The sequence below is a fragment of the Andrena cerasifolii genome, chromosome 12, assembly GCF_050908995.1.
Source record: "Andrena cerasifolii isolate SP2316 chromosome 12, iyAndCera1_principal, whole genome shotgun sequence".
Taxonomy (NCBI): Eukaryota; Metazoa; Arthropoda; class Insecta; order Hymenoptera; family Andrenidae; genus Andrena; species Andrena cerasifolii.
The window spans coordinates 3,706,814-3,731,909 of NC_135129.1; the positions used below are offsets into that span (position 1 = coordinate 3,706,814).

At 36.9% G+C, this 25,096-nt stretch overlaps 1 protein-coding gene and 1 non-coding gene across 2 annotated transcripts in view; one reads left to right on the top strand and one right to left on the bottom strand.

Annotated features, from left to right (window-relative positions):
* Positions 1 to 692: 692 nt before the first annotated feature.
* Positions 693 to 25,096, top strand: part of LOC143375197 (uncharacterized) — a 29,571-nt gene continuing 5,167 nt past the window's right edge. The window contains exons 1-5 of the mRNA XM_076824084.1: positions 693 to 3,049; positions 17,025 to 17,108; positions 18,698 to 18,800; positions 20,667 to 20,798; positions 24,091 to 24,530. Of these exons, the coding sequence (XP_076680199.1) occupies positions 17,034 to 17,108; positions 18,698 to 18,800; positions 20,667 to 20,798; positions 24,091 to 24,530 (750 nt within the window). The 5' untranslated portion in view covers positions 693 to 3,049; positions 17,025 to 17,033. The remainder of the gene's footprint in view (positions 3,050 to 17,024; positions 17,109 to 18,697; positions 18,801 to 20,666; positions 20,799 to 24,090; positions 24,531 to 25,096) is intronic.
* Positions 21,363 to 21,435, bottom strand: Trnat-ugu (transfer RNA threonine (anticodon UGU)). Its single transcript has one exon. It is a non-coding gene; the product is annotated as a tRNA-Thr (tRNA).

Here is a 25,096-nt window from a genome sequence, read left to right on the forward strand (position 1 = left end):
TTCCGGCCGCGAAACACTGTTCTTCGGAAGAAGCCTCTTCTGTTGAGCTGTGGCGTCGCCATTTTGTATTAAAGAAAACTTAACAAAAAAAATTGTGATCATACTTCAAGGCATGTACAATAAAGTCCTCCAAACAGAATTCGCATTCTATTCACCATACTCGCATAAAAAAAAAATTCTGAAAATCACTCTGCCTTTCCGGGCTCTACAGTGTCATCACCCCTTAAACCTTCCTCGACCATACGATACCCCTGAATCGCAATCAATTATCTTCCCTCCCATCATAATCAAAATCACCCAGTCCTGCCGACACCGTAGAACCCAAAAACAAGGGTGAAATAGAACAGAGTACTCCACGAGCCAGGGCCCCGGAAAGAGTCTTCTTATCCAAGAATACAAGACAGCGACAGACGCAGTGGCACTCGTGAAATCGGGGATAAACGTCAGCGGCTTGTCTGGTCGCCTCGCGTTCGAGCGTCGCGTATAAAGCCGGGAAGGGTGGGAGAGAAGCCGCGAAGGGGTGTCCGTGTAGGAAAGCGTGCGATATAACACATCGATCTGCGTTCGCGCAGGCGCGCTGCCAGGCGTCTGGGAGCAGATTTCTCCCCTTGCCACCCCGTACAGGCCGTGACCGGGATACGATGCCAACAGGTGATGCTGGAGTAGAGGCACTCCCTCAAGCGTCGTCGCTGGTCGTCTCCCCCGAGTCCTGATCCTGGCGGTGATTTAGTATCGTTTCCAGCCGGCCTCCCATACCGGCGTACCGTCACCGCCTGCCGCGGGTGAACGGGCACACGGGGTCTGGGGTGAATCGCAGAGGCTCGTTAGGGTAGACGCGTGGACGATGACAAGGCGAAGGGAATCGGTGAGCAGCAGGCCGTCGACGAAGCAGCCACGCGCCTTCGATCCCGCGATGATTTAGTGCAACGCGATGATTCAGTGCCGCCCGTCTCTGCGCTCTCTTTCTTCAGCTGTCCCTTCCAGCCTGCAGGCCGAGCCAGCACCCGCGTCGCTTTGAAAACGCTCGAGGCCCCGCCAGAATGGACCAACGTGGCCAAAGGCAATCGCTTTACGCAGGCATAGTGACACAATTTCGACGACCAAGCCTCATCGGTTGTGAATAACGCGCTCTCGATGTGGAATAATTCGGGACGCTCCAGGGGAACAACCATGCCAGCCTAGTGGGATGAAGAAGAGCCAAGGTCCGAGGATGACGATGCAGCGCAGACTTCAGGGGCTCGTCTCCGCGGAACGAAACGGAGGACCAGAGGCGGCAAGTGGATTGTAAATATTGTAACCTGATTGCATACGTTCCGGGAGGATGCTACTCGGCCGGATAAATCGATCCGATCCCGCTGATTGTTCGGAGCCGAGCCGATGGCCCCTTGGAAGCGTGCCGACGACGAACAGAGGCGATTCCGAGAACCTGCGGATAAAGATCCACGGGCGATAAATGTAGCTTTGAATTTACGACCCCGATGAAGCCGCGAGGTGTTTGGAGGGCTTGAAGAATTCCGGGGAATCGGAGGATCGTAAAAAGTTTCGCGCAGAAACGCGACGGGGTGTTTGTTTAATGAAAACACTCCGCAGGCATTTCTGGACGTTTCGGGAGAAGATATAGTACTCCTTCGAAGTTCTTCGCGGTGTCCTTCGCGTGCTGGAGCAATGCTCGTTGGCAAGTAAACATTTATTAGCAAGGTACATCGGGAGCAACGCGGTGATATTATAAATTCCTCGCTGGAGGGAACGATGTAACCTGCGTTTACGATGAGGAATGAGAAGTAAATGCTCGCACGCAGTATTTGCATACGTGAAAAGAAAATTGTATGAAATTCGCGTGAAGAGGGACGCAGATAAGAGCGGCGTAAGTAAACAGCACCTGGGAAGCCGAAATGGGCGAGGAAAATTGGAACAATCGATTGCCACCACTAAATGACTGGCTTCCCTGATTCAACTATATTGCAATGAACTTCCCGTTCAATTTAATCTGCAATAAATCTCCGGCAATATTGCCGAATATCGATGCCCCGGCTCTGCCGAGAAACTCCGCGAAGCTGAATAAGCACGAGTCGAATTTATAACTTCCGCCGGAGTGGATTCAATGGCGTATTTCGAGAAAAATCGCACGACAAGGGGAATATTTGCTGCAGTGAATTAAAGGTGTATTCTGCATCTAACAATTCACATCGAACGAGAGCCTGCATTCGGGGATTATTCAAATCTGAACAAATGCTCTGGACGTTGTCAATGAATTAAGACGCCGGTGTCAGCGAGACTTCTATTTCTCACCCCCAAACTGCCTCATTGAAAATCCCACACTCGCCACCTTCGCGGAATGATCTAATTAAAATTACTAAAGCTCACGAGAGCAGAATAAAGCATTAGAACTGTGCAAGGAACATTCCAAATTTCCTTTGACTCCTTAGAAACTCGCTCGATCCCCTGAGTTACAGAATTACATCCTGGAATAAATAAATGCACGTTTCTAAATTGTCTGTTGACGAAACGCTTAGCCAACGTCAAGAGCAGTGGAACGTGGGGTGTGTGCGTATGAAGATCCTGCAATGTTGAGCCGAAGATCGTGAAGAGAGCGCCGAGGTTTACAGGGAAACTAATTGGGATCCTGTCGATGATGATGCAGCGAGTTAATTGCGGGATTAGAGGGCAACCCGAAGGGAGCCCGTTGAAATGATAAACGCGGTTCAAGAGGCACCGCGGTCTGTGTACATTTCGCACTCGTCTCAACGTCGGGGTTCCTTGGCCCGAGGGTGATTCGCGTCAGTGCCATGTACTGGAATAAAAATAAAGCAGCCCCGTCGCCTGCCGTGCGCCAACTTCCATCTTCGTACTGTGAACCCGTTATCAACAGTTGTTTCTAGAGCTCCATGCCTGGCAATCGTGTTCGCGATCACGTGCCCGCGGTTGGTCAGTTTTTCGTGGACGTTCGGAGGGCTGACTCTTCCGTTTCAAGTCCAGCTTCGACGTAGGGCACATTGAAAGAGTAATCGACAGGGACATGCTTCGGTAAAGTGTCCGGACAGGCGGGAAGGTGAGTAAAGAGAATTTCAATGAAATATGTTTCCGTTTGACGCGTAGAATTTTTTTGCTCCGCAGTTTTTATTCAATTCCGTATGGTTTACGAGGGACCTGTAGAGCTTTCAGTTATTGCGTATCGATTTGTGTGGCATGTCGCGGTGCGGTTTTAATCTCTGAGAATAATTGGCAACGGGAACTTTCAAACTGATGCTTTTACGTGTCTGCGTAACTGTTTAAATTAATTAGTACTGGGCTTTAAGTATTACGTTGACATCACTGGTCTATTCTGACAAGCACTTCGCAGTTTAAATTTTCGCTCTGTCGCTGTTATGGAATCATGCTTATAGGCGATTTGGCGATGAGATGTTGGCGAAGGGGTTCAGGATTTACAAGGTGTATGGTACTAATTAGAATGGGGAAAACAATTTCTCAACTTTAGAAAAACAGAAAAGTTTCGTAGTCTCGTTTTATGTTTCTGTTTTACTGCATAGGAAATGCTTATAAACTGGGGTGAAACGGTTTTTCGAAAAGCCTGCTTATTATGCTGAGGTGGGATTTTCAGAGTGTTCGCAAGAAACGTAATATTACGGAGGTTGGTGTTAAATCGAAAAGTACCTACTTAAAAAGGCGTTCTAAAGGGTCTCGTTTTTAATTACGCGAAGTCTTTATCATCTTGGTTACCTAGTATGAGGTACTCATTCCCAAGTTCTTCGTCTGTGCTTGACAGGTACTTTCTACTTTCTACGTGCCGCAACAAGAAAGTATCAATTTTGACAGTCTTATAAAAATAAAACGATCATAATCATTTCAATATTAATTAGATGTAAATGTTGATTACATTTGTCTGCTTGGTAATGTTGCAAAATTAATTTATACAAACGTGAGATATTAATTCTGACGAGGCTGATTTTTCGACTTATGTCAACAAAACACTTTTTATTAATAAGTAAATGACTATTTAGTCACTACGAAATACCTGACGAGAAAAATCACTCAATTCACAAGCTCTTAGAGTAGAGTATTAAAAAATATTCTACATACAGTTACACACAAAAGTATCCGTCCACCCTATATGTAACATATTTTACATATTAAATCTACTTCAACGCAAGAATTCGCAATTCTAATTCACATTAATCCATATAGGTACTTTTGTCTTGAGTGCAGTCAATTAAAAATTAAACACAGTTTATTTAAAAAAAGTATTATTGCCCATGGAAGTAGCAAAGATCGTGCAGAAAAATATTCGCCCAAATTCAATATTTAATTTATACAAACGTAATTACGATAACTTAATATTCTTCTAATATTTATGCTTTAATCTATTATGCATAGGTTCGACTAATTTTCTGTGAAATTCGTGCTCTTGTTCCATCTTTCTAGCGAAATATCTGTGATCATTTCTACTTGCAAGCAAAAAATGAACCACTGTTCAATTTTATGCAGATCAGACCACAAACTGCGAACACGAAAGTCGCGTATTACTTTCTCGAAGATTTTAAAGTCGTATGCTACAAGAGGAGATATCATTTTCCACAGAAAGGTGCATTCCATCGATTCGTATGAATTAACACCGTTGTGCCCCAGACATTAAAATGATAATGCTTCGTTTCACATTGGACAGAGGAAGAATTATAGAAGGACTATCATTATTTCAGCGGCGCCTGGATGATAAATATTGCACAATTCACAGACATGCATTCGTTAAGAACCCTGAAATTCAACGTCATGCCTCTAGCACGAACCAGACCCTCGTTATCCACCCTTAAATTTTCTTATCGCGCGTTCCACGCGAGCACTTTTTCCCTGCGCGGTTAGCAAGAAAACATTTCGGGGAGATGAAGCTTAACCACCAAAGCGATTCTGTCTTTTTTGTTTGCGTACGAAAGCATCGTTCTAAAGCGAACTTAAAAGCCGTTTTGTCGGTCGGTGTACGAGAACAATTAAAATAATTTTTATAGACGCAGGCAGATCGCTCACGATTCAAATACATTGCCGCTGAAACATATCTGACGACTTGTGTCATGTTCCATGAAAGAGAAGCTATAACAAAACATAACATAGTGGGTTATTCCTTGTCTTTATCAAATTGTTACTCTTTTTCTTATTGCACGAGGAATCTTGCCATTTTAATCCATTGATTAGATTCTTATTGTTAAATGGCATTTTAAAGATGCAGTATTATAATAGGATACTTAAGAGGCGTTCCTAGAGTGACGGCTGAAAAAAGCTCAATTTTTCGAGAATTAAAAAGAAACGTGTATTGCACGAGCCATTTTGCATGTTCGTAACTTTATTATATCACCTTTTAACCCTCATCCGTTCCTCATTTCACGAACTGAATCTGCCCCTCGGTGTCAAATTGACACAGTGGCAAAAGATCGACGAAATGACAAGGTAAACAGTTACTTTTCGAATTTTTTTTTTATTATAATAGATGAGTTAACATTTACACGTTAGATTTTTCAGAACTTTCGCATAAATAAAACGGTGCGCAGGACATACTGCTTCTTTACAAAAATCGCAAATAACAGAACAGTATAACTTATTACGGGAAAACTGTGTCAAAGTGACGCGAGGGACGGATGAGGGTTAAGAATAGGTACACAAAAAAAAAGAAAATTGTAAGTAAAAAAATCCCTTTATATATCGTAATAGGAGCTTCGTGAAGAGAACAATATCCTTCCATATGCCAGACCTACAGATATGAAGCATTTGGCAGTGGCAAAAGCAGTACATCATTCAACGCGTTGCGCAATGTGCATACGTAAGGTGGAACCTTCCAGAACAATTCATACACGCCACAGCAGGTGCTGGTGTCACTGCATACACGTAAAATAGAACGCGCGAATATATAAAACATACACTATATATGAACAGTCAAACATATATGTGTATGCATAAATTTTAGCGTGTCAATTTTAATATTATATAACAAAATGTTTCAACCTGCCAATGTTCCTCCAGTCTAAGGTAACGTACTAACGACGTTTCCGTAGTTTTTCCTTTCATCCCTTTAATTAGTCTTGCAATCGATCGAAATTAGAAGCGCTGTTGTAATTGTACGTGCAGGGAATGTGGCGTTAGGAACTATTGCGAATAAACTAAAATTGCATACGTACACTGCAATGCAATGTACAGTGGTCCCCGGATTATTGACGTGCTTTTTTCCCCGGATCATCGGGGAGGACCTACCCACCCCACAGTTTCGCTTCCTCGGTGCGAGCGAGGGCCTTCGGTCCCGGGTAGACCGCCCGTTGACTCCCGAGAGCAATAAAACCGTTGGGTCAGGTAAAATACCCAGTAGAGAGAAATAAAATGTTCATGTTTTTGATGAATGTTCGTGAAAGTATTACTAATGGATTTTTTAGGATTTCCCAATGAAAATCAGTTCAAATATGGAGAGATTCAGTTCATTTTTAGTGAACGTCACTACGTTGACTAAATGTTGTAATTCACACACTGGAAAGTGTCTGCTTTTTAAAATTATTACACACTATGTAATAACGCAGAAGAGAATTTAAATGCAGAATATCAACGACTTCGCCAAATTGTAAAGTGTTTGCTGAAGATTGCTTAAGAGGTCATGCTCAGTCAGGAAGCCGAAAAAAAGGGTGGTCTTTGGAAATTTTTTACTCAAAAGCTATAACAGATTTCTCAAAAAATCTTTTTTCCTATTAAGGATTGTATCTAGTACCGTGCATCGTATTTTTTTTATTTAAAAATATTTATCAGTAACTGAGTTATTATTTATCACTCGAAGGTTCTCTAAAAATAAAGGCCTCTGCGGTGACCACTGCTGCAAAGAAAGTCGATCATCTGAAATAAAAAATTCAAAAGAATTTACTTATTATATTATATTATCTAGTATTTGAACGAAGGATTTTTTTATCCGATGCTTAGTTTTCTTTTAATCGACGAAAATCAGGCAAGATTTAGGATGAAAATTGAAACTTTTACTTTAAACATCAGCCATTTTTTTCCAAATCAATATTTCGAAAAAACCTTCGTTCAAATACTAGACAATACAATATAATAAGTAAATTCTTTTGAATTTTTTATTTTACATGATCGACTTTCGAGCAGCAGTGGTCACCGCAGAAGCCTTTTTTTTAGAGAACCTTCAAGTGATGGACAATAACTCAGTTATTGATAAATATTTTTAAACACAAAAAATACGATGCAAGGTGCTAGATGCAATCCTTAAAAGGAAAAAAGATTTTTTGAGAAATGTGTTATAGCTTTTGAGCAAAAAATTTCCAAAGACTACCCTTTTTTCGGCCTCCTGACTGAGCATGACCCCTTAAATGCAGGCTCATTTTCGTCGACATAAACTCACCCATCCATCGGTAATACTCCCATCAAAGTGAAATCAGTAATATGAAAATTTTCATATTCAATACTGAATCTCAATTCGCCGTCGACCGAGGGTCTCCCGCTGGTGCGCTATTTCACTCACTCTCGGTTTACGTCGTTTAATCTCCTTGTCATACGGTTCGAGCGAGGGTCCTAACAAGGGTCAGTTTATTAGGCGCAAACTACTTCCCTTGCCCCGGTTTACGGAGAATTCCCCGGTCCCGAATCTTTCTCGATAATCCGGGGACCACTGTATCTACTGTCAAATAATCAGAATCAACAGTTTCCAAACTGGTCCAGTTCGAACGGAAACATTTAAAAACACCAAAAGACCAAAAGTGACTAACAGAAATAAATTGAAGTATCACGGGGATGTTTGAAATTTGGTCCCAAAATTCGTGAGAAAATATTGCAAGTGAAATTCCCGCATCTACAAACGCGGATAAATAATTGAGTCCGACCGGAAGGGACGAATTTTCGAAAGCCACTTTTAAAATAACAAATTAGAATGCATCGACTGCAGTGATCTAAGAAACGCCAGAATTGGAGCACAGAAATGTGGAGGCACGTTCCATTATCTCTTTTATCGAACGTCCGCGTAATAAGCGGTCGAATGCTTTTGGGCGGTAGCGCACATTAAAACCGTGGCCGGAAAAGATCTGTAGGAATAGGGGATTTTTTCGTTGCATTATTCAAACGAGCCATTCTGTTACTTGCGAGGGAGAATTCGATTGGAATAAAGAAGAACAGTGTAACGCGAAGGTCGCGGTTATGCAAATTCAGTCGGTCGTTATGACAACCAATCCCCGGCAATGGTCGAAATGCATTATTTATTTTGGCGTTATTGAGCGCTCGTGGCCATTAACTTCTAGCAAATCTTCCGCGCGATTATTTCGCCCTGCCAGCTATTATCGTTCGCATTGTATTTTCACAAAGGGTAAGTATTAATTTTCATGAAACAATAAGCTGTGAGCACTAACTGGAGTTAATCAATGCAATGCATTTACTTTGTTATTAAACATTTAGTTATTAATGAATAGAACGGGGGGAATTACTTCGTCGTCAAAAGAGGAAATCAAATGTTTATCAGCTCTGAAACTGTTGAAGTGCGAGAGACAGATGGTGTAGGACAGTGGTGGCGAAACTTTTTATCTGTGCGTGCCAAAAATTTATAGATAATATTTATCGAATTGCTGACGTGCCGGGCAGTTTTTAATAGGGGGAAAAGTTTAAAATTTAGCATAGGTAGAATTTCATAAAAATGAACTAATAATTTGAGATACACATTGCCGTATATTAAAAGCTAGCCAGAAATATTTTAGTATATATAACATATAACAATTATTTTAGATTAATATACACATATTAACGATACCATATCGCCTGTTAATCATCGTACGTGCCGTCTCTGCCACGCGTTAGGTTCGTCATGCCTGCTACAGGAGAACAAGTGGAAGCGGACCGTGCATGGTCAGACCAGCTCTGGAACCAATATGACAGGAATCTATCCTCCTGAAAATTTTCACACATACATTATCTTAAACCTCGTTTGTAGCACGAAATATTTGAATTAATAGAAGCTTTAAAACCGTGTGTGAACTATATAAGAATCTCATTCATTGTTCTTAAGTTACACATAGTGTTCCAAAACGAGTATTTAGTATAGCCAAGAAGGAGCTGATTCCAATACACACAAGGGAAAGTGGAAAATGTAAAAATACAATTTTCTTCTATACATCCTCGTTCGCGAAATAGTCGAATTTGACAAACCGGTGCGAAAATTGGAATCAGTTATACTATATCAAGTGCTGCATTCTGTCAGCTCTCAATTAAGCGTACATACATGACTTATTTTTAAGTATGGTTGCTTCGACAATGAAAGCTTCTGTAGGAAAATTTTATTCTACATTTTCAATTTGCCTTTTTACGTAGAACCCTCTATTTGCGATCGGAAAAACGTTAGGAAAAAGCGTACGTTCTATTCTACGCAGAATGTGCTATAGTTTTCAGATTAAACTGTGTCAGTGCATTCTATGAGTAAAAATAAGTAAAAAATGTTATATAAATATAGGTCCATAAATGTTTTATTAAAAAATGACAATAAAAATACAAAATGTGGAAGAAGCGATAGCTTGCCTTTAATAAGGTTACAAGACAAGAATAGATCGGTTATTACGTTAATTATTATTATTAATATTTCTGTCATCACGGCCTATTCTTTCGTGCCAAAAATTACCAAATCTGATACGAGTAAGTAGATGTTCAGTTTCGTGAAAGTTTTCATGGAAAAAATTTACCAAGGAAGAATTGATAAGCGTGAACTAATGCTACAAACCACAGAAAATTTGCGTGGTCATAAATTCAGTATTTCAACGATATGAGTAATTTATTATCAAGGTCTGACCGACATTTTCAAATGATGTATTAATAGCAAGTGATTAATGGAAGCTGCATTGGCCGCATTTAGCCATCTCAACTAGTGAATGGAACTCATTGTCAGACAATCAAATTAAATATATATATATATTATGAATACGTTCATCTCGTACACCGTTTTAGAAGCAGAAGATCGTTATCGCTTCTCTCACATTTCATATCTTCTCTATAACTACAGTAAAGCTCCATTTATTCGAACCCTTAAGATAACTGAATCGTTAGTATAATAGGAGAAGTTCACTGATTTTCTCTGCTGCCTATAATTGTTCATTCGAACAACCAGTGTTCACAATCGAATAGATAAATTCGAACATACATTTGCTCAATCTTCTGCCTACTAATGTTTCACAACTAATAAATTCAATTTAATTAAAATATCAATTATTAAATCTGCACTTATTTTTAATTCATTTAACTTATTCCTTTTTAAAGTGTTCACATAACTGGAGCGACACTCGACAATAGTTTAGATAACAAGAGCTCAGCAAAAGTTCATTAAATCGGGCATTGGCTGAAATTTCCTTTCAACAAATGGGGTTCTACTATACGTAATAAAATATTTTTGGTCCTAAGCTCGCATAACATTTTTTCTCGTTTTTACTCGTAGAAGATACTGACACCGTTTGAGTGAGTAAGTATTGAGACACTCTGCCTAAAAAAATTGTTTAAATTAAATTGAATAGCAATAAACTTCCTTTTCAGTAAACCTGGCCCATTACTTATTTTCTTAATGAATTTGGATTTTTGCATAAAGAGCAAAGGGAGACCGGGGCAGGTTGTGACAAAAAAAGTTTTCACAGTTTTTTCTCGACGGTGTTTTCCTCAATCAGGAAATAATTTGCGTGACTTACTACTTGCATATGTGGTGAAATCATTGAGTGAAAGTACGTGACAAAATCTTACCAGATTTATCGTTCAAAAGATTTTACTTATGTTACAATTTACCCTGTGTTACAACCTACCCCGGTCTCCCCTATTCATCGTAAAACTGTCCATAATTTTTTATTAACACAGTCCTTATTATAATTACCATACACTATTACTTTTGTGCATACCTTTTATATACATTTTGTATTAATTCGTTGAAATAAACTTAAAAAATCTCTCTCTATCTCTCAACACAGAATGGACCTCTGCAAAATCACTGGTAGTTCGTATGTTCGCTTAGGATTCCTTCAAAACACCGAAGCTTTCTTTTCCTCTTGATCTTTCTGATTTATCTCAGCATATAGCATAAATGAAATACTGCTTATCCTTCTCAATTCAATAGCCGGATAATAGTGGCTCGCGGTTCGAGGAGCGTATCAAATACATTCGCCACTTAAATCGTAAGACTGAAAAATGTCTGACCCTACATTATAATACATAGAGAAGTCCTGGGCTTCTACAAAGAATATAATAGTCGACGAGGGGATTTCAGTGGCCTGAATACAGCGAGCTTTAATCGCTATAATTGTCAGGAACCTTTTCATGTCGTGAATTGCAAGTGCCCACTTTTTCCACAACGAAGATTATGTTTGACATTGAATGGAGATAAAAGGACCTTTTGCAATGGATAGTGCGTTCATACATAAGACGGTAAAACTAGAAAAAGATCTGCAGTCGTACATGTTGCTTGAATTGACGAAGAAGCTCTGCTTATGTTTAGCAAACTACAATGTTTATTCTTCCGTAATTCAAAATTTCAATATACAGGGTATCCTCGAAACAAATGAAGGGCAAGAGGAAAAAAACCAGGAGTGTCCAATTTTCACGATTTCGCGATTTATAGCATATTTTGTTGGTGACAGCCGGGATCAAAAAGTGTTATAAAATTCAAATACCCCCGTAAGATAACGTCCACTCTGCACTGGAAAAAAATACGGAATGTCCCCATTATTTACCTAAGCATAAGCTTCTGTCGTCGAGGTAAAACAAGAAATTATTTAGGAAGACAATTAAATTCGTCGAACCTTGTTCCTTTACTGATGGAACAAAGTATTAAAATGTAATTTTCTGGATAACGCTTTTTTGGGCATTCCCTGTTTCCACCCTTATCCTTGAAATGGCTTTTTGGCAGCTCGATCCACTCGCCTTACAAGGGAACATCCCGAACCCGGGAATTCAAAAAATTCTGAAACTTCGTGAATATGTAGGGAATTTCCCCCTGATTACAACGCAATTTTTGTTTGCTGCTCAAATTCACTCTAAGGGGGTGTAATTGACCCCTGAAAATCCGGTTATTTTCCGATTTTCTGTTATAACTCGGGAACTGTATAATATTTTTTTTACCAAATGAGGAATCTAATTAAAAGAAGTAACTTTTGTCTCGAAACTTTTTTTCTATCTCTTACATTTCGCGAGTTATAACAGAAAACCGGAAAATAGCCGAGTTTTCAGAGGTTAATTTCACCCCCTTCGAGTGAATTTGGGCAGCAAAGAAAATTGCGTTACAACCAGGGGGAAATCCCCTACATATTCATAAAGTTTTAGAATTTTTTGAATTTTCGGGTTCGGGATCTTCCCTTGTTAGTGAACGTTTCCCTTTGGAGTTTCTAAAGGCGTTCTATCTCCGACACAGTTTTGCAAGAATATGCGAGAAGGATAAAGATACATACAAGCACTGTCGTCATTTTTTTTCTTGTGTTAGTTGCAAAAAGTAACAGTGGTGCTTGTGATCAGAATGAATATCTGCGTCGAAATGAGCATAAATTATCAATTTGTTCTCGAAACTTTGTGAATTAAACTGCAAGACAGTACAAGTACATAAAAGATAAACTCAGAAAGGAAACCTTTCTGGACGTATGACTATATCACCTTGTTTCGTCCTCGGGGTGAGTAAAATGAGCTCCTAAAGTTTGGCCATTTGCTGCGGAGACACCCTACATATTATGTACGAGTAATAGAATCTCCAAAGAGTAAGAATTCAGTGCCAGTGGTGACTTGTAATATGACAGGGTGTTCACATTATTAGTATACAGTACCTAAGTTGGATGAAAGAAATATAGGAGGAAAAAGTTTCACTATTTTTTAGAAGAAACACTATTGGATACGTCAATTTATTAAGCTTGTAATAACTTTCGAGCAACGATAATAATTAATTATTTTAAATGGAGAACGACTGGCAATTTGAAATCAATGCTATAAGATATTATACTTACGTTCAAAATCGCATGAGGTCAAGAATGAAAGAAATATGTATTTATTACTAGCACTTCTTATTGATAATTTATAGGGTAAACCAACCAGTAATTGACAGCATACCATTAGGCAAATAAATGTCAATTATAAATTTAAACATTATTATATGTTTATAAATGGAGTGTAGTTGCACTTTTAATATTATATATTTTTAGTAACACGTATTAAGCAAACATTAATAAGTACAATTCTTATAAAAAGTATGCGGTCATTTACTGGGCTTCTACACGTTTTGCATTTCATAATTGTTTTTTCTATAAATTATGATAAGAATAAGTAATTATTTTTATAGAAATTTCAAGAAAAATAAATTTAAATGCAATTCCAACAGTTGCTTAGTTGTTATACATAAATATATTCAAGTATTAATCTCAAAGGTCCATAGATTCAACAATTCGGTCATTCACTGGCTGGTTTACCCTAGCGGATTCAATGAAACTATGGTATAAAAAGTTCAAATTATTCCTTTCATCCCCGATCTCATATGACTTCGAACGGTGACTAGCGTATGATACAAAAAAAGCTTTCTATTCAAAAAACTAAAGTTCGCCTTCATTGTTCGAGTTATTGCAAATTTAAAAAATGGATGTCCTCAATTGTGTTGCCTATGAAAAACGTGGAAACTTTTTCTCATCCATTGTTTTCACACACTTGTACAGTAGCGCTGAATAGAAAATTTAAACTGTGAATGGTAACAAGAGTAAAATAGTTCCATTATAAAGACCTACAGTGAGTAACGAAAATATTCGGACACTTTTTAAAATCGCACAACTTTTGTAAAATTAATCCAAACGACTTGATTTTTTTTTAGAACTAGCCGGATTACTTTGGTAAGTGACGTGTTTCGTCGTTTTGAAAAAAATGCACTTGGTCGAAATAGCAAACAAAATAGTAAAGGTCGTTTTAAACTTCTTTTTGTGAGCCTATAACGAAAATTCAAAAATCGCGAAATTCCCGAAATAAGCGATTTTCTACATTATTCTGCGATCTTTAAGCGTTTATACCTCAGAGCAACGTCAACCGATTTCGATGAAAGTTTCAGCACGGATACAACTTACTTCAATCTACAAACGGGTTTTTTGAATTTTCATTACAGGCTCGGATAAAACAGTTGACAAAACGACCTTTACTATTTTTCTCGCTATTCCGACCAATTGCAATTTTGTTCAAAACTAATCCCTCTAGCTTCCCAAAGAAACTCAAATCGTTTGGATTAATTTTAAAAAAGTTGTGCGATTTTAGAAAGTGTCCAAATATTTTCATTACTCATTGTATATCCCAAAATTTGTATCCCACAGATTGTGGGCTGTCAGAATAGGTGACTAGGCCACCAGCATAATTAAAAGCATTTTTAAATCGAAATCTTATTTGTTTTTTGATTTTAGATAATCTGGTTCCGAATGGCAGTGCTCACCGCAAAACCAAATTTTTAAAAATGCTTCTTGGATGTCGCATGTTATTTTATTATAAACGTAAATATTTTTCTACGAAAAAATTACCAAATGTTCTTTAAATGTTGCTCTTTTAAGCGCAAAAAGTTCTGTAAAAATATACGCTTTCGTTTCTTCAAAAAAAATTCACAAATATTCCCCCCACAAATTAACCCCTTAAGTTAGCCACGGAGGCACGTGAAAATATCAGTTCCAAAGTTTCCTTCGACCGCCAGTGGAACTTACGAGTGAAACGCCGGACAGTAATAAAGTAAACACCTCATGCATCGTTTAGAAAAACCTGAGAACGTTGGAACAATAAGAATTGAGCTGCGGTGGCGACGTGTGAAAGGGAGGCCCCGCAGCACCACCGAAGCCTCGATAAAGTTCGAATGGTTCTCGAATCCCCAGTGAGCCAGTGGCAGAGAAAATGGGCAACTTCTCGATAGTAAACAGAGATTGCGAAAGGAGCCGCGGAGAAGGATTCGGATCGATGCGAAACTACGAAGTTGCGGCGAAAGACGTGGAAAGATACGAAACAGAGGCGAACAATGCCTCTCTGCGCGCTGTCTGTGTATGCAAATCGCACATAAGCATGCGCACGCACACGCGGCAAAGCTGGCAGATAATTTTACACGGACATATTGTGCTCGCCCCGCTGCAGTCTGCCTACCCTTATGTAAAAGTGAATGAGTACGAGAGGGTGATAAAAGCTGCGGCAAGTACTATATACGTATCGCGAAGTTGAATTAAAGCGATGCGTGGGGGTGGAGTCTCGCCTCGTGTTAAATGAAATGAGACACTAAGCGAACTAGTGCTCCATTTCGAGACGAATGTTAAGCACGTCACTTCCCCGTAACGAACATTTGTCGTGTCACGATTCCAGATACTTTTATCAGGGGGAAATGTGTATTTTCGTTTCTAGCACTGATATTCAGAATCTACTATTTAAATTTACAAATTGTTGAGTTTTTTTTATGGAATGCGGTCTATACTAAGTAAAAGATTCAAGAGATTTAGGTTTCTAGGTGGCAGTGGGACGCTGAAATGAATTTTGAGAAAATTATAAGTAGGGAGGACTAGATAAGTATAAGTAGAAAATGGCAAATCCAAATTGCATATGGATTAGGTCTGGGTTAGATCTGGGTTAGTCGTGTCACGATTCCAGATACTTTTATCAGGGGGAAATGTGTATTTCGGTTTCTAGCACTGATATTTAGAATCTACTATTTAAATTTACAAATTGTTGAGTGTTTTTTTTTCATGGAATGCGGTCTATACTAAGTAAAAGATTCAAGAGATTTAGGTTTCTAGGTGGCAGTAGGACGCTGAAATGAATTTTGAGAAAATTATAAGTAGGGAGGACTAGATAAGTATAAGTAGAAAATGGAAAATCCAAATTGCATATAGGTGATGCTATAATATCAGCTAGCAATAGTTAAATTGCTGTTAATTGAATAATAATTGATATTTTTCTACGTAATTTGTTTCAAAGCAAAGAGAAATATTATTCATGTTTCATGTGGCATAAGTTAGAATATCGTTGAAACCTAAAAATTTTTAATTAGGAATCAGACAACATAAGACATGCAAAAATCAGGTTCTGAAAAAGGTGTCTACTTAATATCGCCTACTCAAGGAATATTAATTAATATAAGTTTTTGAAGATATTGTCACAGGTGTTATTATTTCTTGCTATATAAATCTTTTTTGATGAATTTTTTTATATAAGAAAATATTATATTATAAAAATATAGAAATAGCATTTTTAAAACATTCTATTTTTCACGTTCGGATTTACATATTGGACGATCAAAGTTAATTTCGATTGCTCCGCAAATTTTATGACCCCTTCTGTAGCAGACATTACATCGAAACCATAGGCGATGTTAATGCACGCATACTGATAAAAGAAAAACGCTATTTTCATTCCGAAAAATATTTGAATCGATTACATTCCTTAAATAGATAATTAAAAATTAGGTCTTTCTACTAGATATTCTTGTATTCGCAGAATGATTAGACTTACCTTCTCCGAATGTGATGTAAAAGTGTCACAGTGTAAACAATTTTTATACTACACTTTTGAGAGACACAGAATTCATGGAACTCTTAAAATTATACAAATTAACGTTTTCCACTCTTTTACACATTGCGTTTGTAACTATGAACTTTCCGTCATTTGTACCCATTACATTTGCTAGCTGTACTTCCGAGATTAATTAAATTCCATTTTTATTAACAGAGCTAAATAACAAAAAAAATCTGCAGGCCTTTAGAAACGACATGCAAGTAATGTGTTAGCCTACTTATTAAAAAGTATACTCATTAAACAGATTTCTTCCATGTTTATGAGAAACCATCAGAAATGATTTTGCAAACTTTAATCATAATCCTACTTTTGTACTAGTGATCATCTTGAATTTTTCCCCCTCATTTGTAGTTTATTTTCATTTGCCACAGTTTCTAGTCTAACTCCCTTCAGACCAAGCAACTTTTAAATTCATTTTCCTTCTAATAGAATCTTTTATCAAACTGGATGCTGCACCGGTCTCTGTGAATAATTCAGAATTTATTTAACTTCAGGAGTGCAAAATGCCCCAAGGAAGCATCCACTGGCAAGGGACGCAGAGAAGAGCCTGCGGTCCAGGAGCGCACTGGAACGTCCAGGTACAGTTAAAACTTTTCCTGTACTGAAACTTTGGAAATTAATATTCCATTAACATTGCCAGGCTACGTGGCTAAATGAAAGCAAAATATGCTTTGTTTACATTTAGAAATTTATATGTAACCATTCCAGTTTTCAATGATTCTGTGGCCCTATTTTATTTTCATTTTTGTACTCAAAAATGTTTGTCAAACTTCAAGTTAAATAGACTCGAATAGAACTGTTGAATTAAGACAGTGCAAATTTTTCACTACTTAAATACAATATTTATTGATAAATGTAAGAGAAATTTCAATTCCACTTAATCCATTATCTGATTAACTGAGATTATCTGAATTCATAATGTCATGGGCAAATATTTATATAGAGAATCCTGAAATTGAATAATTAAATAAATATTCAATTTCAGGATTCTCTATATAAATATTTGCCCATGACACTATAATAATTAAATAAATATTCAATTTCAGGATTCTCTATATAAATATTTGAATATTTATTTAATTATTCAATTTCAGGATTCTCTATATAAATATTTGCCCATGACACTATAATAATTAAATAAATATTCAATTTCAGGATTCTCTATATAAATATTTGCCCATGACACTATAATAATTAAATAAATATTAAATTTCAGGATTCTCTATATAAATATTCGCCCATGACACTATAAATTCATGTAATCTCAGTTAATCAGATAACGGATTAAGAGGAATTGAAATTTCTCTTACATTTATCAATAAATATTGTATTTAAGTAGTGAAAAATTTGCACTGTCTTAGTTCAACAGTTCTATTCGGGTCTATTTAACTTGAAGTTCGACAAAATTTTTTTAGTACAAAAATGAAAATAAAATAGGGCTAATAAAATTGAATATTTATTTAATTATTCAATTTCAGGATACCCTATATAAATATATTAATTTTAACAACAAAATTTAAAAAAAAAAAGAAATACCTCAACATTCGAGGAACATTCGTAATATTCAAGTACTTATGAAGTAATCAAACATTCATTTATTCGAATAATCCCAACCCTGCATTAAGTAATAAAATTAAGCTCCTTGTTTCATTTACAAATTACTGTCGTCGACATGAATTAATAACACTGTTCTAAACGACAGAGAAGTACCACCAATTCAACCTTGCTTTTTCCATTTCTTTTATCGTTACCTTTTATCATTCTTCTGGGCAACGAATTGACAAGTCACCGGGAAAGTTTGTGGCAATAGCTAAACGATTTTCGTGATATGTATGCTAAATAAAATTCCCAGAGAAGATTCAAGAATCTAGCACAATACACCTGCTGCTTTTAACGCTATACAACCTTCTACGTGCTAATTCTTTTTCTCCTCAGAGACTAACTCTGGCTTTCCCTTCTTTTTTCCTCCCACTTGCTAAATAACGAATTTTGTGTTGTATTTCCCTGCTGATCCTCGCTGTAATGTAAAAGCTTTTCGTACACCTGGGAACAGAGAGAACATACGAGTAGGCGAACACTTTCGAGCGATAGTGTGTATACGTGACCATTAAATAACTGAACGTTGGGGAGGGTATTAGCCATTAACGAAAGTGATTAAATCGAATAGGTGGTGAGAGGCAAGGTGACAACGCGGTGCTTGTGGTACGCCTGCAAAGCTCTCGGAATTGGTCTGCTACTAATGCTTTTAGGCGCTTGCATGGCGACCATAGGTGAGTAGAACCTCCTAGAATAACAAACGGTTTTCCATTAACCTTACAACCGCCACAGTCCACTACCAATGATCGGATTACCTGAACGAATCGATTTACTCCTCGATACCATCCCCCCTAACAGCAAGAGGCATCTGTCGATCGTAGAATAATAGCGAAGCTCGTAAGTAACGCAAAATGACAGAGAAAAGCCACCCTCAAATGTTTTGACGAAGGGACGATGTCGAGCCTTGTAAATTTCTGTACATTGCACAGTGTGCTGAGTCAGTGGTAATTCGGAACAAAAATCATAACTTCTGAACTAATCAATTTACGACCTAAGTGCCCCAATACTTTTTTAAAGGACGTATAAAGATGCATCTATCAGTGTATAAAAATATACAGTTTCATTAAAAAAAAACGGAGGTAATTTTGATTTTTTATTGACCAAAACGTTAATTTACCAATATTTACTTTTGCAATTCGTTGTCAACTGAATAACTGACTAACTTTTGCTCGAAACATTTTTTTATCACGTGTATAGTAAGCAGATGGGATCTCCTTGAAGAATCGCGTTAAAGTTCGTGATTGCGAGCTTCGAAACAAAAGAGAAGGTGAATGACGTCTGATTGGAGGGACCTCGGTCAGGCGCTTGAGGAAAATATAAATGTGATCAGTGATCTTGGAAATTAATACGCCAAATGCGCCTTTCGCTCTGTATTTTAGGACTGCCTTGGCCTGCAATCTTTGCCTGGCTTGGCACGCACCAACAAAGTCCAAAAATACGAGTTTTATTAAGGGGAGGGTGCATTTGGAAAAACCAGTACAAAACTAGCAACATATGTTTCTGCTCTTTTTCCTCAATACTGATAAGGAGAGGTTTTCAGGTGTCCGCCATCGGTTGCTTTGATTTTTTTTTATATGTTTTAGAGAATCGATAAATAACCAATACGGATTTTGTTATTTTGGCCTGTTTGCATATTTAGGGGGTGAAGAAAGCACCCCTCACAGTTCATAAGGAGACGTGCAAAAGTTCCTATTGTTAGTTTGAAGAATACTATAACATTGTGTTGAATAAAATTTGATATAAATACTTGATAAACCTCTCCTTGCGAATGAACGTATTCTAAAAAGTTTCTTCTTCACATTTTGCTCATACCGGTTTCAGTAAAGCTTGTATTTTCTTGCGTCTTCAAACGCCCAGAACTAAAGTTAGTGTACATATTTCTTTAAACTGAACGATCAAATTGTAGTCGCTTCATTTCTTAAAAGGTTAAAAAAAATTATCAAAATCGCTCCAGTAGTTTGCGAGAAAAAGGTACATGAAGACAAAGAAACACGATTTCACAGGGTAGTGCTTTCCTTCCAGTTCATTCGCATTGCATCACGCGCGAGAGGCTCGGGTTTGAATTTATTTTCGGTCCACTTAGACTTGTCCAAAAAAAATTCTGATTAACTCAAAATGTTCGAAAAGTATTCTATTTGTTTAGGAAAATAATTCTTTAGGCCATTTGCCCATCACGTTTGTTAACTTCAATAATTCTAGAGTTAGATCTGTGCATAACTGTCTCCTTTAAACAATTGAAAACAACCTAATAATTTTGTTTAAACAAGTTTTGAGGAATGTTGAGTTAGGTGAATCCACTTACAATTACTATTCAAATGCACCATCACAGAAGAGTTTTATATTTACTCATTTGTCACGTTTAAATGCTATTTTGAGTAGGGAAATCTTTTTGTTTAAACTGTTATAACTCAAACTCGGGCACTGCTCTAATGAAATTGTACGTTGTGCAAAAGAATAGATGGAATAAGAGCTTCTTGATATGTATCTCCTATTTCTTCATTTCAATTAATCGGGGAATTTGATGTGTGAATCTCGTACAGGATACTTCGCAGATCAGCTGTCTGTGGCGCAAGAAATCAGAGGTAATCTAACGATAAGAGTGAAGAACGAGTCACGTGGATTCCACCTGAACAATCTCAGCTATGCGGGCCCAATAGTGATGGGCGTAGGAGGTAATGACAAAATACAGTCATACACTGTTTATTGGCATGTACTAGTAGTTTCTGCCTACTTCCTCGACTTATAAGTTTACATTACTTTTCAGTGCCCCATTATTTTATAGAATGCGAGTAAAAAGATAGAAGTATAAAGATTTTTCTAAATAACGACTGAATTCAATAAAAAATTACCAGGGCGATAGAAATTAATGTAAAAAATTAAACAAAACTTTATTTCCTGTTTATCACTTTCAGTTAATTATATGAAATATTCTAAAATACAATTGCAAACGAGTTTTAGTAAACGTAATTGTAATGAACGAATTAATTGGACTCTGGCCCTTTTTATCTTCACATGTAATCAAAGGAAATATTAAATAAACACACTCCTATAATAAAATTATATGCTACTAAAGAAGAAAATTACACTAAACGGTGAGTACTAATTAGAAAATGATAAGAGTAATTTATACCGCAATGAATAAAATTTCGCGATAGTAAAACACTGTAATTGTTTGTTATTGGGGTAACATGCATTCCTAAATGATTTTTATTCCGCAACGAAAAGAAAAAAAGATCTGCCCCCAGAGAGATTTGAACTCTCGACCCCTGGTTTACAAGACCAGTGCTCTAACCCCTGAGCTATGGAGGCTCACGATCTTCTACTTCTTGAAAATCGTACATAACTCTACGTATTCTTTTTTAGTAAGTATTTCGAAACTTTTTAAAAATTGTACATAAAAACATGAATACGAATTGATAACAAATTGCTCAGTTATTACATACTATAGAATAGTTGTTTCGGGAAATAAAATAATTTATTACTAAGCTGTTAAAAGCGCGAGTAATGTATTAAAACTTTCCTTAAACCGTAGATAAGCCAATTAATAAAGCACTAATTAAAATGTCGGTTTTTTACTTCAATCGTTCGAATAATTTATGAGTCACGAATAATTTAAATACTCTTTGATAACAATTTTGATAAAATTTCATTAGAAGTATAGTAAATTTAAACACAAATTTAATGAAAAAAAAGCAATCCTGTTTTCAATGTTAAAATTATGTGCCACTATGTATCGTTTTATTTTACTTTAATTCTATTTTCAAATTATGCTTATTTTAATTTCTGTATAAATGTGATATTAATTTACTGTAATTAAATAAATTTTTAATGCACAAAAAAGGAAAGACAGCGTCACGTTCTTATTTCTTTAAAGATTCTTATACAATAATTCAGTATTATAAAATGCTAAATGTAATATTTTATAAACAACATGTGAAATTACTAAAATAACTTTGAGAAGCCTTTAAAGGCCACCTGATCGTTCCATTATCGGCCCTTTGTCCCTTGACTCGCTTTTGGCTTTTAATCGTGCAGTGAAAACCGATTCCTTTTCGTACAAAAGAATAGCTGCTTACATAAATGAATTATAAAGCAAACCATTTTCTTTGCTCTGTCTTTCACCACCAATGGATCTCTTCAGGCCTGAATTAATTTTACATTTCACAACTTTCTGTCCAGGATTATTAATATTAATTTTAATCAAGCCAATATTCGAGAAGAGCATAATTTGATATCGTGCAATGCCTGTTGCAGTTATAATTATTTGGTTTGAACGCTGCACATCCCCGGGGTGGATTATTCAATTCAAACGTAGCTCTTGATGTTGTTCAAAAACACATGCATACATACTTTTATAATCTGTAGAATGAAAAAAGTGAACGAAGGTGCATAATAAAATTAATAAAAAGCACCTGACGTATTAAGTACAATCCACAATAAAATTTGAAAGAACTTATTCACTAGACGATGATTACAGCTTAAAAGTTACGGTCGTTCGTAAATCCACCCGTAAAAATAATTAAAAAGTAAACTAAGTTCGTAGAAAGGAATAAGACCTTGCGAACGTTAGGCCCTTTTCACGCGAAACACTTTAGTATATTACCTACACATGGATATGCACAGAGATCCTACCTTTGTCTATTCTTTGTACCAGGCCACACAATCGCTGTCACTAAATTGCAATCTTTAAGAGCAGATGGTAAATTACAGCTTCCTCATCTTTTTTGTTCGCCTCATATACCACGAAATGGTACACTCGGGAAATTACTCAATCAGCCCTTTGCACGGCGACTTATTCCCTCGCGAGCTGACCAAAAATCTTTCAGTTGATACTGGCATTTATTAAACGCAGCACATTGGAACAGAAAAAAATATACAGGGTGAAAAAAATAAATGCAATTTAGTTTTGGTTATAATTTTAGTAAATCTAGATAAGTAAATCTAGATAACTAAGCAGCCCCCTCCCCCCGAACGTGAGTCTTGTAAAACACCTTTAAGCATAGAACATGTTTTGCTGGCCTGCCCTAACTTCTCCCAGGAAAGAAATCGATGTAAGACAAATTTGAAGCTAAACCTGAATGAAGCTAAAAACATCCAGAATGTAATCCAATTTTTCAAATCGATTAATTTACTCGACCACTTCTAATTGAGCTTTATGTAATTTTGTAACCAAATGTCAAATATTTAATCATTGTGCGTAGGCGGGTGGTCGCTAATGACTTGATTGAAGTACATTATTCTTTTTGTGTATCACTTTACAACGTTTATTTATCCGTTTCTTTAAGTAAAATAGCTTAAGGTGACAGTAATTGGTTAGGTGCCAGTAATTGGGTCTTTTACCCTAGACACCGATTTTGATGAGTTTTGGCACGCTGGATCTATGTCGAAAATAAGTAAATAGCTGTCCGAGCGTTTCTGCCAATGGGCCTTAATAATAGAGATATTTACATGGAAATTATTAAAAATTTGATAGTGGTCGGGGTGGTTTTTGAAGATTTCCCCAAGTTAAAAAAAAAATTATAATTAAAATTAATTAAAATTAATTAAAAAAAATATAATTAAAATTAATTAAAAAAATTTAATTAAAATTAATTTTAAAAAAACTATAATTAAATTTTTTTTTAATTAGTTGCATTTTTTATAATTTTTTTTTTAACTTGGGGAAATCTTCAAAAGCCACCCCGAGCACTATGAAATTTTTAATAATTTCCATGTAAATATCTCTATTATTAAGGCCCATTGGCAGAAACGCCCGGACACCTATTTACTTATTTTCGACATAGATCCATCGTGCCAAGGCTCATAAAAATCGGTGTCTACCTCAAGGTGTCCTCCCCTTGTGAGTGTGAATTTAGTCAATCGGAAGCGAAAAAGTTCGCACCAGTGCGACCGTCAGAGTACACTATTAAAGAACGAGACAAGGATTTACAACCCGTCTTGTGTAATGCAATGAACTTTTTCCAGGATTTATCGTAGTGGCAGCCTGCGTAATGACCTTCGAGGCTCGCGACAACGCTGCCAAAGTGGTGCCAGCTCGTTTCCGTTTTCCTCAGGCGTCGACAATAAAAAACATACGGAACCAACGGAACCGGAGGTCCACGTCTAGCCAAACGACAAAATGGGACCACCAACTCGGCGTGTTCAGAGTGAATAGAAGCCCTAGCCCAAGCGCGCACGAAGCTTCGAGGAAGCAGCTGACAGCAGAATTTATGCAATTCTCGAAAGACTTGAACGCTAAAGAAGCTGCTCATTCTATTAAAAAGAGCCCCAGCGCGCCAACCTTGATAGATAAAAAATCACCGCGTAAAAGAACGCCGAAATACACTGGATGCGCACTATTGAATCCAGAACTGCTGCAAAGACACGCGCTCTCTGTTGACAACCCAAGCTACAGTCCTCATCAGGTATGGAACCGAAAGTAACTGAATTTATTATTTCCAAACTTGAGGATGTATGAAGTAACTATTCGAAAGGGGAGCATTTTATTATCGCGGAAGCTTGTGACCTTGAATCGCAGTGTGCGATACATCATCGAACTCTGTTTAATATTTTATCTACCACTATCACATAATTTCGATCGATTGTCATACGTGCATTTAGGAATTCAATCTTGTATATATTTAGGGTAGTTATTGGGAGTTTACGTGCTTTACGCAAAATTGTCACCGTGGCTAAATTTTGCATTGGAATTATTTTTCGAGAATAGATGTTATTGGTTGAAAATTTTAATATTTGTCATCTTTAAAAAAGTGAAACTAAAAACATGGTTTTGGATAGAGTCGCCGCTTTTCCGGGATTGATGCCGCATTTCGAAACACTTTTAATTTTCCATTTATACTTCTTAAGTTTCACTTTTTATTCAGAAAAATAGTAAAAGCAAACTAAATTGAAACAGATTTTTATTTTATACAGTTAGAAAATACAATAAAAGTGGGGGGAAAAATAAGTACAGATATCATTTCTGCATTTC